Source organism: Mesoplodon bidens (assembly GCF_964165515.1).
Source record: "Mesoplodon bidens genome assembly, chromosome: 12".
NCBI classification, from domain to species: Eukaryota; Metazoa; Chordata; class Mammalia; order Artiodactyla; family Ziphiidae; genus Mesoplodon; species Mesoplodon bidens.
Genome location: NC_138168.1, coordinates 42,344,773 through 42,362,435, shown reverse-complemented (window position 1 = coordinate 42,362,435; position 17,663 = coordinate 42,344,773). Strand labels below are relative to the sequence as shown.

Here is a 17,663-nt window from a genome sequence, read left to right as displayed (position 1 = left end):
TGTTAAAATTTTAAAGCATATCTTTCTACAAATTAATGTCATTTGCCTCTAAGAAAATGTTTATTAAATCCAAGGTACCTGAGATTGAAGTATCTTGTTGTTTGGGTCTGTATCCTTTGGCTTAATAATGTCTTCAGTTACAAGAATGATAAAAGCTGAAACAAAATCCTTTAATTTAGTCAAAACTGAGCTAAATTTTAGGAAGCAAAGAGTGGAAATCTGATACAGGACTGCATAACATAGGAAGCTAAGTATACAAGATACTAAGACTTCTTAAGAAGCGGGTAGGTTTGCCTTGAGGAATTCTTGTTTGAAATGGCTGCACTGAACATTATAATAAATACCACTGTTTTATCCTCTTGAATTAAGATGGTTTATGCAAACAACTCTAAATTGTACAGTAGTTCCAAAGAGACCATTTACTATTTTCTGCTTGTTTTGCATTCTGGAACAAGTTCAAAGCTTTTGATTTTGTTTGATTTTTTTTAATAGCCTGGGCCTTGAAAATAATACAGGTTTGATGATACAATTTCAATATTACAGTTCTGTAAAAATTTTCAGTGTTTAAGGTACATTTGACCCAGGGGCCCTACACCAAATATATCCACAGTGCAATTTTAGTACAACAAAATGAACACGTTAGAAAGGTTGCTTTTCTCTCTGCATTACGTATGAAAATTAACATTGTGATGCCTCCCAGAATGGGAATATTGAAAAAGTATCCACCTGACAGAAATAAACATTCAGCAAATAAATTGGGTTAAGATTTCATTAGTTATCTGAGAGACTTCCCTGGTAGCACAGTGGTTAAGAATCCGCCTGCCAATGCAAAGCACATGAGTTCGATCCCTGGTCCGGGAAGATCCCACATGCCGTGGAGCAGCTAAGCCCATGTGCCACAACTACTGAGCCTGCATTCTAGAGCCCGCGTGCCACAACTACTGAAGCCTGCGCACCTAGAGCCCGTGCACCACAACAAGAGAAGCCACCGCAATGAGAAGACCGCACACCGCAACGAAGAGTAGCCCCCGTTCGCTGCAACTAGAGAAAGCCCATGTGCAGCAACGGAGACGCAACGCGGCCAAAAATAAATTAATTTAAAATTTTTTTCATTAGTTATCTGAAATTTAAGCTTATGTTCAATATGGCTATTACTGGATTTTCACGTATATTAAATGCTATGCTTACAAGATTTTTTTTTTTTTGCTTGAATTATGACCGGAAATATTGGATCACAGCTCTAATATCCAGGTGGGCAATGCCATTTGCCAGGATCTTTGCACATAACCCCATTTTTTTTTTCTATCAAGCATAATACTGCCTTGCTACTAAGCCTTGTGAAGCATTCTGAGGTAAAAATAGGGATACATTTTTTTAATTGTTTCTTTTGATTTTTTTCTTGTTTTTTAGGTTGTGGAACTTTTAGCAAGTGCTCTTATGGATTTGGTACAAGGAGTATACCATGAAAATTCTACTTCAGCAAAGGTAAAGATTCGCTAGTCATTATAAAATGTTAGGTTAAAAACCCTCATGGCAAAAGTAGAATTGACAAGCAAAAATATCATTCTTGTTTTGTGTTTAAATTGTTCGTGACATTTTTTTAGATTAGTGTTTTGGCTACAAATTCATGGTCATATGCTTTGCACATAGCAGATTTAGCCAATTAAAACAACCTCTTATCCTCTGGCTGGATTCAAAGTCTGTTCAATCTGCAGCAGCCCAGAAGACACCAGGATGCTTCTGGCTGGCAGGTAGCACTGTCAAAAAGGCAGGCAGGCTGGAGAAGCAGCTTACGCCGAGGTGGCTGGACCCAGCCTTTCCTGAGAAGAAGGGGCTTTCCATGTCCCAAAAGAGTGGACATGGTCCCAAGAAGGTGACTGTTGGGGGCATGAGGGAGGAATGTCTTTTATATCCAAGATCCAGAATTTACTGCATTATTAAATTCTCTGTGATAAGATGTAAGATGATTGCACAGTTGGATTATTTTGATTAATTTTATAGTTCTAGAATTAAGGTTTTTGACTCATTTAGCAGGACATCTCAAAAAGGGTTACATTTTATTTCCTTAAAATGCAGTTATTTCATTTCAGCAGGATATTGAATGTGAAGCAATTGCTTCATTGACCACCACCATCAGTTAACATGTTATATAATATTATAAGGGACTCCTATATTAGTGTTTCATTATTCTAGCTTCTTTAGCTTCTGCATTAGCAAGATTTCACTCACTGCAAATTAGAAAAAAATATGTATGTATACACATCTTAAGCTTTTTGACATTTCCATTTGAAAAAAGAAAGACAAATTTTACTGGAAGTGAAACATAGGGCATGAGCAACTTGGATATGAAATTTAAAATTTTAAAGTATAACCCAGGGATTCTGGATGGTTCAGAGAGTGGTTAGTGAAATATGAAGAATTATACCTTGAACATCTGCTAACATTTGGTTCAGGGAACCATAGTTCCTGGCAGGCATATCGAACTTCACCTAAGCAGCATAGTGCTGTGTGGGCACCTGGCAGGGTATATGACCACAGTAGACCCCCTTTGCTGTGTTTTTCAAAAACATACCATAGTTCTCTACCATGGCTGAAGGTTAATAGGAGATTGTAAAATGGAGGACTCCTGGTCTAGTTCCACTCATAAAAAGACCCCTGGTATATAGTATGATGAAGACGATGGTAGGTAAGCAAATAACACTGTGGTAAGTAATTCACCTGTTTCTTCCTTAAAGTCTTCACAGTAATCCTGCTAGCAGAGACTGCTGCTCTCCCCATTTTACATCTGTGAAAACTGAGGCTTAGAGAAGATTAAGTAATGTGCCCATAGTCATACAACTTGTTAGCTGAGATTGAACTTCAGAGCTCAGGCTCTTAAACTCTCATTCACTGCCTCTGTAACCTTAACGAAACCTGACTTTCTAGCATGCCTCTACCATACCTGAGATCCTACCATATATGATGATTACAGTGACCTCTTCTGGCAGCTGAAGCATTGTTTTCCCCCCGGGATATTTCTAAGGTGTTCAGTTTAGCTCCATATAAGATATTAATGTTTTATAGTTAAATATCTGTTAAGTTTTAAGTGAAAGTGTTATTGTTGATTTTAAGGTTTTTGACTTATTCACTCTTAGCATTTGTCCACTATAATTACTCCAGTTTATTAATAAGTTTGTGAACATTTGTTAAGTACTTTTTATATTTCAAGCAGACCTGCTAGCAACAACAATAAAAATGCTTAGCACTTCACAGTTTGCTTATACTTTCTTTCTACTTAATCACCTATGAAAAGGGCGACATTTGTTGGTACCCACTTTATAGAGGAAAAGCCTGAAATTCAGAGATGACAAATGCCAAGAAAGCATAGTGTCTGGAAATTGTTAATGCATGTTTGACAGTGACATGATCTGAACCCAGGTTTTTTGACTCCAAGTCCTATATAATCTCTTTCTTCCTGGGAAAGAGAAGAGAGGAAGCAGCAAAGTCTTTGAAGGACTGTTGATCATACATGAACCATCACTTAGCAAGCACCAGTTGCTGACTTTGATTATCTAATTTAAGTTTTACTCAGAAGACTCTAGCAATGCTTTGTCATCTGCCCTCTTTCCCCACCACCTTCCCAAACACATTTCTTTCAAACACTTGAGAACTTTTTTAAGCAGTTACATTTCTGAATATAGCCAAACCATTTAAAGAGCTGTTCTTTTTTTATAACGGAAACAAAAATGCATAGTTGAACTGAAGCAGTGGGAGTGCTTCTTGATGCCTCCATTTGCTCTTTAGGTCCAATTTAGGTTAACCACATTTCCCTTCCTAACCAGAAAAATTCTGAGCTTTTTTTCCCCCCCTTCTGCGTGCGCTTGCCATTACCGTGGCTGTTCAGAATCTGGTTTTTCTAACTTGGCCCAGGAATCATTTCAGAGACAGAGAGAGCACTGCCCCCCACATGGAGTGCCTTCAAGGTTTTCATGTTCTGACAAGATTGGGAAGCAGCCACAAGTGGAGGTCATGTGGGAAGTGAGTTGCACAACCTCCGTAGCCTGAGGCCAGTTCAGTACACAAAAGAATTGCTTTGTGATTTAAAATAAGCTGCAAACCATTTCATCTCTCCAGGGATAAGAGGATACAATAGTGGTCTGTTTTCTATATGGCTACTTAATACAGTGATGGAGAAGCTGGGTAGTATAAAAATAGCTTTCTGTGGAGTAGTATCTCTGTGACTAGGGTAGATGCATTAAAGCAAATGGAGGGGAATTGTAACTGAATATGTTAGAAATCACCTTCTCCAGAAGTTTGTAGAGTGATTACCTAATCCTCCTTAAAACTATGAAAATTTATGTGACTTATGTTAGTAATACTTAACAGATTGTACGTAAATCGGGATTCAGTGTTATTTAGGCAATTCATCCTTGTTCTGTCCATTGAAAAATAACATTTTCATTTTTGCGTTTGCTAGCTTGCGAACCATTTCTTCCTTGAAATAAAAATTAGCCATTGTGCTTTCTTTAGTGTTTATATCTCCCTTCACTTTACCTGCTTTTTCTTTTTTTGTTAGCTAATTGAAGAAAGAAGCACATCAAATAGAAAAAATGCACTTTAAATGGTCGTTGGCCATCCTAAGAGTTCCCTAGTCATTGTATTCGTATTACTGTGTGTGCTAAATATTTTACATTTTAGCAAAATTTGCTTTGAATCCATAGGCCATTATATGTAAAATCTTTTTAACACAATTATCTTATTATCTAATTAGAAAAGTAAATATATGTTCATTAAATAAAAATTGAAAGTACAGAGAAGGTCAAGAGGAAAATAAAAATTATTTTATATAAGCCATCCCCCAGAAATGAATCATGATTACATTCTTGTGTATTTCCTTCTAGATTTCATTCTATATTTCTCCCATTTTTGAGTTATTATTGTACATATAATTTTTCATTCTGATCTACTCTCCAGGATAGTCATTTTTGTTATTAAAAGTCTTCAAAAATATTTAATGGCTGTTTAATATTTCTTCATACTACTGTACTATAATTTACTGAACCAGTCCACAGTTTTTGGACACTTACCTTGTGTTTTTTGTTTTGTTTTGTTTTGTTTTTTTACTAATTTAAACAATATTGTGATGAACATTTTAGTGTACATAACTTTGCTCTATTTCATACTATTTGCTAAAAAAAAATCTGACAGTGAGATCCTTGAATTTAAAAAGTAAGAATATTTTCAATATATCCCTATGTAGAAAAGGACTACTGTCCTTAGGAAAACTGCTTGTAAGGTTGGCCCTTGGATTTTAGGGATGTTTCCACCATTCTCTAACTGATAAAGGCAGTTCACTGTACCTAAATTGTCTCTGCAAACAGTGTTATTTATACTGATCACCTGCTTTCCTTCTGGGAGTCTGGAATTTTGGTACATGCTAGGCAGAGGTTGCCTACATCACCAATTCCAACAAAAACTCTGAAAACTGAGTCTCCAGTGAATACCCCTGCTAGACAGCATTTCACATATGTTTTCATACATGTTAGTTCTTGGAGGAATTAATCACATCCTGTGTGACTCCACTGGTAGAGGAAGGATTCTTAGAAGCTTACACCTGGTTTCCTCCAGACTTCATCTCTGCACCTTTTTCCTTTGCTGGTTTTACTTTGTATCCTTTTGCTGTAATAAACTACACCTGTGAGTTCAACTATATGCTAAGTCCTGTGTATCCTCCTCACAAACCATCAAACCTGGGGGTGATCTTGGGGATCCCAACACACTCTTTTTCTGATTTTTTATTGTTTTTTTCCCATCCACTCCTGCTCCCTCCTTAGGAATCTAATCAAGGTCCTCTGTAAGGCATGTGTCTTCAACCCATGTTGGTGTTGAGATGGATAACAGCAGACTTCGTCCCTATTTTCAGAGGTTCTGCTCATGTTAGCTTGGTCCCAGTCTCAGGAAAGTGAGAGGGTTTTAAAGAGAATCCAGTTGTCTTGGAAAAGAACTGATTTTAACAGAGTCACTGAAATTGTGACTATAAATAAAGATCCGTTCTATTTTTTTCTAAACACATTATATTTCCAGTAGATTATTCTCTTATGAGGAATATCATTGTTTTTGTGGGGCAAGATAACTTCTATCCACTTATTTGTTTTATCTTTTTCTTTTTTAATTTTTATTTATTTATTTATTTTGCGGTATGCAGGCCTCTCACTGCTGTGGCCTCTCCCGTTGCGGAGCACAGGCTCCGGACGCGCAGGCTCAGCGGCCATGGCTCACGGGCCTAGCCGCTCTGCGGCATGTGGGATCTTCCCAGACCGGGGCACAAACCCGTGTCCCCTGCATCGGCAGGTAGACTCTCAACCACTGCGCCACCAGGGGAACCCTATCTTTTTCTTTTTTTAAAGATTTTTTTGATGTGGACCATTTTTTTAATATAAATTTATTTATTGTTATTTATGGCTGCATTGGGTCTTCATTGCTGTGCGTGGGATTTCTCTAGTTGCAGCGAGCAGGGGCTACTCTTCACTGTGGTGTGTGGGCTTCTCATTGTGGTGGCTTTTCGTTGCGGAGCACGGGCTCTAGGCACGTGGGCTCAGTAGTTGTGGCACACGGGCTTTGTTGCTCCATGACATGTGGGATCTTCCCGGACCAGGGATCGAACCCTGTCCCCTGCATTGGCAGGCAGGTTCTTAACCACTGTGCCACCAGGGAAGTCCCTATGTGGACCAGTTTTAAAGTCTTTATTGAATTTGTTATAATATTCCTTCTTATGTTTTGGTTTTTTTGGCCGTGAGGCATGTATGATCTTAGCTCCCTGACCAGGGATTGAACCTGCACCCCCTGCACTGGAAGGCGAAGTCTTAACCACTGGACCTCCACGGGAAGTCCCTGTTTTATCTTTATGTTTATCTTTTTTTTTTTTTGGCTCTCATGCAGCTTTCAAGTAAAACAAAAATGAGATAATTCAGTCCACTAGGAAGTTATGGATTATCTCCTATCTGCAAAGCCCTATGCCACCATCTAAAATATAATAAAAAATGAGCAAGCTGAGTTTTTCCCATTGAGAAACATAACAGGAGGGAATTGTGAACAAAAATTACATCTGGCTGGGAAAATCAGAAAAGATATTAAGGAGAATGTGATATTTGAGACAGACATTTAGGGATAGGAAAGATGTCTACTGATGGCATCCTTGAGGAGAAGGATGGCATTTCAAGCAGAAGAAACAGCATGATCAAAAGTAGGGAAGCATACATAAGATCAGAGCTTTCTCCATGTTAGAATAAAGAAATAGTGAGAAGACTGGAAAAGTAGGTTTTGTCATATGCAAGAAGACTCATAATGCTGGAATGTAGAGCTAATATCCTTTTTAGTAATTGAGATAAGAGAGAGAGTGAAGGTTTTTAAACACAGTAATTACATGATCATATTAACCTTTGGGGAAGTGAATTCAGCGTGGCTTACAGGAGATTGGAGGGAAATGAGAACAGTTAGAAAGCCAAAATAATGATGAAGGTCAGAGGTGCTCTTCTTCCACTTCGACGTGGTTGGCCCCTCCTTGATATTCATATCTCTACATCAGTATCATCTTCTCAGAGAGATGACCCACCCCCAATCTAAAGTAGCCACCCTACTTAATTCTCTTTATCTTAATCACAGTAGCCACCATCTGATGTTTTTCTTATTGTTTACTTTCAGTCTCCTCCTACAAGAATATAAACTCCATGAGAGGAAGGATTTTGTTTACCATAGTATTCCCAATATCAGCACGGTGCCTAGCACATTAGTAGTAGCCCAAAAATATTTGTTAAATTAATGATATAGAAAGGCCTAGAGTGCCTGGAATGGAAGATTTTTCTCATTTTTTGACAGTTTTATTGATGTAAGTAAGCTGCAAATATTTAAAGTACACTATCTGATATGTTTTGATACATGTGTGCACCAATGAAGCTATCATCACAATCTAGATAATAAATATATATATCACTTCTTGCTCCAAAGCAGTGGATCCCCCAAACTCAGTGTTCGTTAGCTGTAACATAAATCCACTGAAGGCATAGCATCTGTCTGAGCCCATTGCATTGCCCCTGCAGGATTTGGGGTAAAGGGTAACCAACACAAATATGCTAATGCACATGCTTCTTCCCGTGCCATAAATAATAAAGTCCTTTATCTCTGAACCAGGAGTCTTATGTCTTCTGTTAGCATCCACAAAACAGCAAAACAGTAACAGACTAACTCACTAGGTTGTATGTATGTAGGATAAAAGCAAATCCCTGATCCAACAACTAGACCCTCCAGTATAATGTTGAAGTGGTGGGAATGGACATCCTTGCTTTCCTCCTGATACTAGGAAGAAAACATTCAATATTTGACCACTATTAAGTATGATGTTAGCTGCAGGTTTTGGTTTTGGTTTTGGTTTTGATAGAGGCTCGTGATTAGTGAATACGTTCCCTTATAGTCTTAATTTCCTGAGGGTTTTCTACCAGAAATTAATGTTAGGTTTTGACCATTTTTATTTCTGGAGCTACTGAGGTGATCATATATATATATATATATATATATATTTTAGTTTTCTTCTCTTTTGGGATTTTCTTTTTTAGTCTGTTAATATGGTGACTTGATTGATTTTCAAATGTTAAATCAGCCTTGCATTCCTGGAATAAACCTCACTTGATCATGATGCAGTCACCCTTTTCTATATTGTTGGATTTGATACTCTAAAATTCTGTTAATGTTTACAGTTTTATTCATGAGGAATAAGGTGTGTTATTTTCAGTTCTTTGTAATGTCTTTGTCGATATCAAGATAATGCTGGCCTCAAAATGCATTGGGAAGTATTTCCTCTTTGATTTTTTGAAAGATGTTGTGTAGAACTAGTACTGTTTCTTCCTTACATATTTGAGAGAGTTCACTAATGAAACCATCTGGATCTTTCTTTATGGGAAAGTTTTTTTGTTTTTCGTTTTCCTACTACAAATTCAATTGCTTAAAAGTATCATACTATTTAGATTATGTATTTCTTCTTGAGTAGATTTTGGTAGTTTGTTCCCTGCAATGAAACGCTATTTAATTTAAGTTGTCAAGTTTACTGGCCTAAAATTCTTCATAATATTCCCATATTGTCCTTTTAATATCTGTAGAATTTGCAGTAATGTCACTTCTCTCATTTCTGATAGTGGTAATTTGTATCTCCTCTCTAATTTTCCTAGAGGCTTAACAATATTATTGATTTCAGAGCACCAGCTTTTGGTTTCATTGACTTTCTCTATTTTTTCTCCTTTCTTTTACATTGATTTTTCACTCTGATTTTTACAATCTCTTTTCTTTTGATTGCTTTGGTTTTAGTTCCTCTTCTTTTTTTATTCTTTTAAGCTGGAATCATGTATTTGAACTCTGATTTCTTTTTTTGAAATGGTATTTAGTGCAATGAATTTCCGTCTAAGTGCTACTTTAGTGGCATCCCACATATTTCTGTTATGTTGTTTTTCATTTCCATTCAGTTCAAGCTACTTACTAATTTCTCTTTTCTCTTCCTTAGACTCATGGATTATTTTACACTTGGTTATTTAGTTTTCAAATATTTGGGGATTTTACAGATGTCTTTCTGTTATTGATTTGTAACACCATTGTAAATAGGGAACTTTTTTTTTTTTTTTTTTTTTTTTTTTGCAGTACACTGGCCTCTCACTGTTGCGGCCTCTCCCATTGTGGAGCACAGGCTCCGGACGCGCAGGCTCAGTGGCCATGGCTCACGGGCCTAGCCGCTCTGCGGAATGTGAGATCTTCCCAGACTGGGGCACGAACCCGTGTCCCCTGCCTCAGCAGGCGGACTGTCAACCACTGTGCCACCAGGGAAGCCCTGGGAATATTTTATATGGTTTGAATTATTTTAAATATATTGAGAGTTGTTTTATGGCCCAGATATGAACTATCCCAGTAAATGTTTTATATTCACTTAAAAAGAATATGTAGATGACATTATACTATACATAGAGAATCCTAAAGATGCCAACAGAAAACTACTAGAGCTAATCAATGAATTTGGTAAAGTAGCAGGATACAAAATTAATGCACAGAAATCTCTGGCATTCCTATATGCTAATGATGACAAATCTGAAAGTGAAATGAAGAAAACACTCCCATTTACCACTGCAACAAAAAGGATAAAATATCTAGGAATAAACCTACCTAAGGAGACAAAAGACCTGTATGCAGAAAATTATAAGACAGTGATGAAAGAAATTAAAGAGGATACAAAGAGATGGAGAGATATACCATGTTCTTGGATTGGAAGAATCAACATTGTGAAAATGACTATACCACCCAAAGCAATCTACAGATTCAATGCAATCCCTATCAAACTACCACTGGCATTTTTCACAGAACTAGAAAAAATATTTCACAATTTGTATGTAAACACAAAAGGCCCCGAATAGCCAAAGCAATCTTGAGAAAGAAAAACGCAGCTGGAGGAATCAGACTCCCTGACTTCAGACTATACTACAAAGCTACAGTAATCAAGACGGTAGTGTACTGGCACAAAAACAGAAATATAGATCAATGGAACAGGATAGAAAGCCCAGAGATAAACCCACGCACATATGGTCACCTTATCTTTGATAAAGGAGGCAAGAATATACAGTGGAGAAAAGACAGCCTCTTCAATAAGTGGTGCTGGGAAAACTGGACAGCTACATGTAAAATAATGAAATCAGAACACTCCCTAACACCATACACAAAAATAAACTCAAAATGGATTAAAGACCTAAATGTAAAGCCAGACACTATTAACCTCTTAGAGGAAAACATAGGCACAACACTCCATGACATAAATCACGGCAAGATCCTTTTTGACCCACCTCCTAGAGAAATGGAAATAAAAACAAAAATAAACAAATGGGACCTAGTGAAACTTCAAAGCTTTTGCACAGCAAAGGAAACCATAAACGAGGCTAAAAGACAGCCCTCAGAATGGGAGAAAATATTTGCAAATGAAGCAACTGACAAAGGATTAATCTCCAAAATTTATAAGCAGCTCATGCAGTTCAATATCAAAAAAACGAACAACCCAATCCAAAAATGGGTAGAAGACCTAAATATACATTTCTCCAAAGAAGATATACAGATTGCCAGCAAACACATGAAAGAATGCTCAACATCATTAATCATTAGAGAAATGCAAATCAAAAGTACAATGGGATATCATCTCATACCAGTCAGAAGGGCCATCATCAAAAAATCTACAAACAATAAATGCTGGAGAGGGTGTGGAGAAAAGGGAACCCTCTTGCACTGTTGGTGGGAATGTAAATTGGTACAGCCACTATGGAGAACAGTATGGAGTTTCCTTAAAAAACTAAAAATAGAACTGCCATATGACCCAGCAATCCCACTACTGGGCATATACTCTGAGAAAACCATAATTCAAAAAGAGTCATGTACCACAATGTTCATTGCAGCTCTGTTTACAATAGCCAGGACATGGAAGAAACCCAAGTGTCCATCAACAGATGAATGGATAAAGAAGATGTGGCACATACATACAATGGAATATTACTCAGCCATACAAAGAAACGAAATTGAGTTATTTGTAGTGAGGTGGATGGACCTAGAGTCTGTCATACAGAGTGAAGTAAGTCAGAAAGAGAAAAACAAATACTGTATGCTAACACATATATATGGAATCTAAAAAAAAAAAAAAGGTTCTGAAGAACCTAGGGGCAGGACAGGAATAAAGACGCAGACCTACTAGAGAGTGGACTTGAGGATATGGGGAGAGGGAAGGGTAAGCTGGGACAAAGTGAGAGAGTGGCATGCACATATATACATTACCAAATGTAAAATAGATAGCTAGTGGGAAGCAGCTGCATAGCACTGGGAGATCAGCTTCATGCTTTGTGACCACCTAGAGGGGTGGGATAAGGAGGGTGGGAGGGAGATGCAAGGGAGAGGAGATTTGGGGATATATGTATATGTATAGCTGATTCACTTTGTTATAAAGCAGAAGCTAACACACCATTGTAAAGCAATTATACTCCAATAAAGATGTTAAAAAAAAGAATATGTATTCTGCTATTATTTCTTAGAGTGTTCTATAAATATCAATTAAGTCAATTTGATAGTATCATTAAAGTCTTTTATATTTGTTATTATTTTCATTCTGCATATTCTGTCAGTTACTGAGAGAAAGGTGTTAAAGTCTCTGACTGTGATTGTGGATTTTCTATTTCTTCCTGCAGTTCTATCAGTTTTTCCTTCATGTATCTTGAAGCTCTGCTTTAGGTACATTAACCTTTAGGATTATTATATTATCTTTAGGATCATTATGTTATCTTGACGATTCATCCCTTTATTTTTAACTGACCTTTGTAATCTCTGGTAATATTCCTTATATTTTTCTCAATATGTACTTTATCTGATATTAATGTAACAACTTTAGCCTCCTTTTGATTAAAATTATCATGGTATATATATATTTCCATCCTTTTACTTTTTTTATATTTAAAATGGGCTTCTTTTATGCAGGATTTTGCTCTTTTATCCAGTATGACAATCTCTACCTTTTAATTTGTGTATTTAGATCATTTACACCAGATGCATTTATTAATATGGTTCAGTTTAAATCTACACTACCATCTTGTTATTTATTTATTATTTGTCTTATTTTTTCTTTCTTCCTTTTTCTTCTTTTTCTGCCTTCTCTTAGATTATTTTACATGATGCTATTTTTTCTCCTTTTTTAACTTATTAACTATAAATCTTTGATGCATTTTTTTAGTGGTTGCTATTGAGTTTATAATATATATATCTTTAACTTATCACAGTCTACCTTCAAGTGATAGTATACCTTTACTTATAGTATAAGAACCTTACAAAAGTTTATTTCTGTTTCTTCCCTCTCAGGTTTTGTGTTATCATTGTCATACATTCTACTTCCATATATATTATAAATCCCACAATAAATTATTGTTTTTGCTTTAAACATTCAATTATATTTTCAAGTGATTTCATTTTTTAAGTCTTTTATATTTACCCACATGGTTAATATCTTCAGTGCTTTTCATTTCTTTATGTTGATACAAATTTCCTTGTGGTATTTTTTTATTTCTTCCTAAAAGATTTCTTTTAACATTGCTTATAGTGCAGGCCTGCTGGTGATTAATTCTTTCAACTTTTGTGTGTCTGAAAAAGTTTTATTTCAACCTTGCTTTTGAAAGGTATATTCACTGGATATAGAATTCAAGATTGATTATTTTTTCTTTCAATGTTTTGAAGATATTGCTTCATTGTCTTTTCACTTACATTGTTTCCAACAAGAAAGCTGCTGTTATTCTTATCTTTGTTCCTCTGTACATAGCATGTCTAAATTTCTCTGGCTGTTTTTCTGATTTTCTTTTTACCACTGTTTTTGAGCAATTGGATTATGATGCCTTGGTGTCATTTTTTTTTTCATATTTCTTGTGCTTGTGATTCATTGAGCTTCTTGGATCTGTGACTTTATTGTTTTTATCAAATTTTGGAAAATTTTGGACATTATTTCTTTAAATATTTTTTTGATCTTTCCTCTTTTCTCCTCTATCACAGGGACACCAGGCTGCTTGAAGTTATCGCAGAGCCCACTGTGCTGTAGTCTTTTTTTTTTCCCATATTTTTCTCTCTGCATTTCATTTTGGATAATTTCTGTTGGTGTGCATTCAAGTTCACCAATTTATATCTTCCATGTTTCTACTTAACATACTCAGTGTTTCTTCTAGCTCTCCTAGACCATATGGAATACAGTTATGAAAACTGTTATAATATCCCTATCTACTAACTCTATCATCTGTGTCATTTCTAAGTTGATTTCAATTGACTGATTTTATTCCTCATTATGCATTGTATTTTCCTGCCCCCCCCCTTTTTTTTTTTGCATGCTTGGTTATTTTTGATTGGGTGCCAGACACTGTGAATTTTATTTTGTTGGATGCTAGATATTTTTGTGTCTCTATAAATATTCTTGAGCTTTCTTCTGGAATGCAGTTAAATTACTGGAGACAGTTTGATCCTTTCAGGTCTTACCTTTAAGCTTTGTTACTCAGGACCAGAGTGGCATTTAGTCTAGGGCTAATTTTCCCCACTGCTAAGGCAAACCCTTCGGGGTACTTTACTCATACCCTGTGCATTATGAGTTTTCCCACTCCAGCTGGTGGGAACAGGAACTATTCCCAGCCCTGTGTGAGCTCTAGGGATTCTTCCCTCCGTACGTTCTGAATGATTCTTTCCCCAGACTTTGGTAGTTTCTTTGCACCCACACACTGAGAATACTCAGCTAAAGACTTTCAAGGGACCCTCTATACCCCTCCAGAGCTCTGTGCCGCTCTCTTTTCTTGAGTACTCTCCTGTGAACTCTGGTGCCTAACTCAAACCCCTTTGTGCTCTCTAGACATCCAGGTCCATCTCCTCAACTCAAGGAAACTATTAAGGCTCTAGTACAACCTGGCATTCTCTCCAGGCAGTAAGCTGGAACAATTGTAAGACTCATTTATTTCCTGTCTCTCAGAGATCGCTGTCCTCTGTTGACTGATTTTAAATGACTTAAAAGCTCTTGTTTCATATATTTTGTGCAATACTTTAATTGTTTCAGGTGTGAGAAATCCTATTGCTCCATTTTGCTGGAAGTGCCACTCTTCATAATTTTATTTTTCAGTGTACATTACAATAACTTTAAAAAAAAATAAGTATAAAATTTTCTGCCTATAAATTTCAGGATGTTGGTACCCTAAAATACTTATTTTAGTGTGTCTGCTATATTCTTCATCCATGAAGATAAGAAATCAACAATGGCTCCAATGTTTTTCACCTGGTTGACCAGAAAAATGATGGTAGGTTTCACATAAAAGAGAGTAGGTTATAAAGAGAAGTGAATGAGTTTGGTTGATATCAGATTAATGTTGAGCTGCTGGCAGACTCTCTAGATGAAAGAGAGAGTCAAGAGCTCCAGAGAGGCAATGTGGGAAATTCTCTTTGTAAACTTATAGGTAAATGAGTTTTGGTAGACAAAGAAACAAAAAAGTTTAGAAAAATAAAAAGAGAATGGAGAATACAAAGGAGGTAGATATGGCAATCAGTACTACCAAGATGCACTGAAAGTGGATTTTGAATTTGACACTACTTCTTCCCAACTAAGACTGAAAGAGAAATATGTTGTGTTCTGAATTTATTATTTGATGACTAATGCTACAAATAATTTTTATATAGAAATTTTCTCCTAAAATTAAACAAATAGGGATATATGTGATGGACCCCTATGTAAGGGATATTGGCGAACATAGTGAATAGTACCTTCAACATAAAATTGCAAACGGTGCATTCTACCAGCATCTACTCAGAAATCGGAGGATATGTAGTAATTCATATCACAGTGAAGATATTTCTTGTGATGGAAAACTGAGAGAGTAAGATTCTGTCCCCTGATACTTTCATATAATAAAGAGATTGAATTTTGGAAATCTAGATAAAGTGTTTCTCATTGGATTCTGGTTGACTTGTTTGTTATCATGAATTCTGCATTTAGCCATAGCATTGAATTAGGCCATTTTGATAAAGTGCTTATTAGTAAACTTGTATTGAATTGCTTCTCTATCTACAACAGCACACTGAGTACTACCAGAGCACTGAAAACAAAGCCACAACAAAAAACACAAACCTTCTCTCAGGGATCTGATGATACATATAGGTCAGAGGAAAAGCGTGCATGAAACCACTGGATAGCAGTTTACCCATAAGACCACACGTCAAATTATATGATACAGGCTAAATATTTAGGCGAACATGCAACATTAAGAATAAACAGAAGTATTTCAGGGGAAGCTTCTTGGAGGAGCTAATTTTCTTTTAAGTTGAGTCTTAGAAGGTATAGTAGAATTAGGAGAAGTTGTTGAGGTTTGTTGGAATCAGAGCATTGTCTGGGAGGTCAGATTTGTTTATTCATTCATTTAACATATTCTTTGAGCATCTGCCCTGTGGCAGATATTAGTGGTATAAGAGCTTGGTGAATAAGACATCTTTGTTCTCATGGAGCTTACATCCTAGTGGAGAGGCCAACTATAAACGATTAATCACATAAATAAATGAACAAGACAAATAACTGATACTGGACAGTATAGAATTGAATAGGGAGAAGTGATAGTGAAGGATTAAGTGAGTTACTTTGGAGTGAATGTTCTTGAAAGTCCTGAGGAAATAACTTTTAAGCTGAGACCTGAGTGACAAAAAGCAGCAAGCAACTCAGGCAAGGTCCTGAGAGAGGAACCAGCTTAATGTATCCAAAAAATAGAAAGAAGGCCCACTCAGCTGAAACATGGTAGATGAACAAAAGAGTGATTGGAGGTAAGGTTAGAAAGGCAGACAGGTATTATGACAATATATGTGACTCAATCATGAAGGTGCTTTGAACACAGGTTCAAATAAAACTGAAAAGAGAAACTTATAATTTTGTTTTAGAGTTACCTAGTTATTTTCTAGGTCTGCTCATTCAGCAGATGTTAATGAGTACCTATTATGCACTAGCAGCTGTGCTAGACAAATCTGGAGCATGTATATTGAGAGCTGAGATAGAGACAAAGCTATAGTCAGATCTGGAGCAAAGGGCATTTGCTAGGGATGATGGGTGATAATTTTAAAAGGAAACAATGAATTAATGGATAGATCTTGAACATTTGTATTGGGGAGTTTGGATTTAAAATAGTAAGTAGAAGGAAAGTACCATAGAATCTTACACAAAGAGAAGATCTTGGATAAAGATTATTGTAGAAGCTGTGAATAGGGAAGCCAGAGGAATTAGAAGCCGAGGTATCAGCTGGAAGAGTGTTGAAATAACACAGGTGTGAAGCAACAGACAAGACTGTTGGCAGTAGAAACAAGCATAGGGCAAGGGCCCAGAAATTCCACAGGTATCCTATCTCTCAACTTTTAAAGTGATTTGCAATTTATGTCTCCTGTTTTATTACTCTCTTGCTATGTATTTTGTGGAATTGAGTCAACGTTCACCATCTTTTAACCTGTTCCTTACACATCACAGACTTTATTTTGGTGCTAAGAACTCTCTAAACAGCATTTTCCCATAAAATGCATTGTACAAAACTATGTTTTAAAAAGTAATAGACGAGCCTGAACCAAGGTGGTGGAGTAAAAGGACGTGCTCTCACTCCCTCTTGTGAGAACACCAGAATCACAACTAGCTGCTGGACAATCATCAACAGGAAGACACTGGAACTCACCAAGAAAGATACCCCACATCCAAAGACAAAGGAGAAGCCACAATGAGACGGTACGAGGGGCGCAATCACAGCAAAATCAAATCCCATAACTGCTGGGTGGGTGGCTCACAGACTGGAGAACACTTATACCACAGAAGTCCACCCACTGGAGTGAAGGTTCTGAGCCCCACGTCAGGCTTCCCAACCTGGGGTCTGGCAACGGGAGGAGGAATTCCTAGAGAATCAGACTTTGAAGGCTAGTGGGATTTGATTGCAGGACTTCGATAGGACTGGGGGAAACAGAGACTCCAGTCTTGGAGGGCACACATAAAGTAGTGTGCGCACTGGGACCCAGGGAAGGAACACTGAACCCAGGGGAGACTGAACCAGACCTACCTGCTAGTGTTGGAAGGTCTCCTGCAGAGGCGGGGGTTGGCT

General features: G+C 36.9%; 1 protein-coding gene across 5 annotated transcripts in view; it reads left to right on the top strand.

Moving 5' to 3' along the window:
- PDSS2 (decaprenyl diphosphate synthase subunit 2) overlaps positions 1–17,663 on the top strand; it is a 270,988-nt gene that overhangs the window by 177,044 nt on the left and 76,281 nt on the right. For all 5 annotated transcript variants that reach the window (XR_014017210.1, XR_014017211.1, XM_081250994.1 and 2 more), the window contains one exon: positions 1,411–1,485. Coding sequence is in view for 3 of the 5 variants with exons in the window: in XM_081250994.1 (XP_081107120.1) it covers positions 1,411–1,485 (75 nt within the window). In the remaining 2 variants the exon portion in view is untranslated. The remainder of the gene's footprint in view (positions 1–1,410; positions 1,486–17,663) is intronic.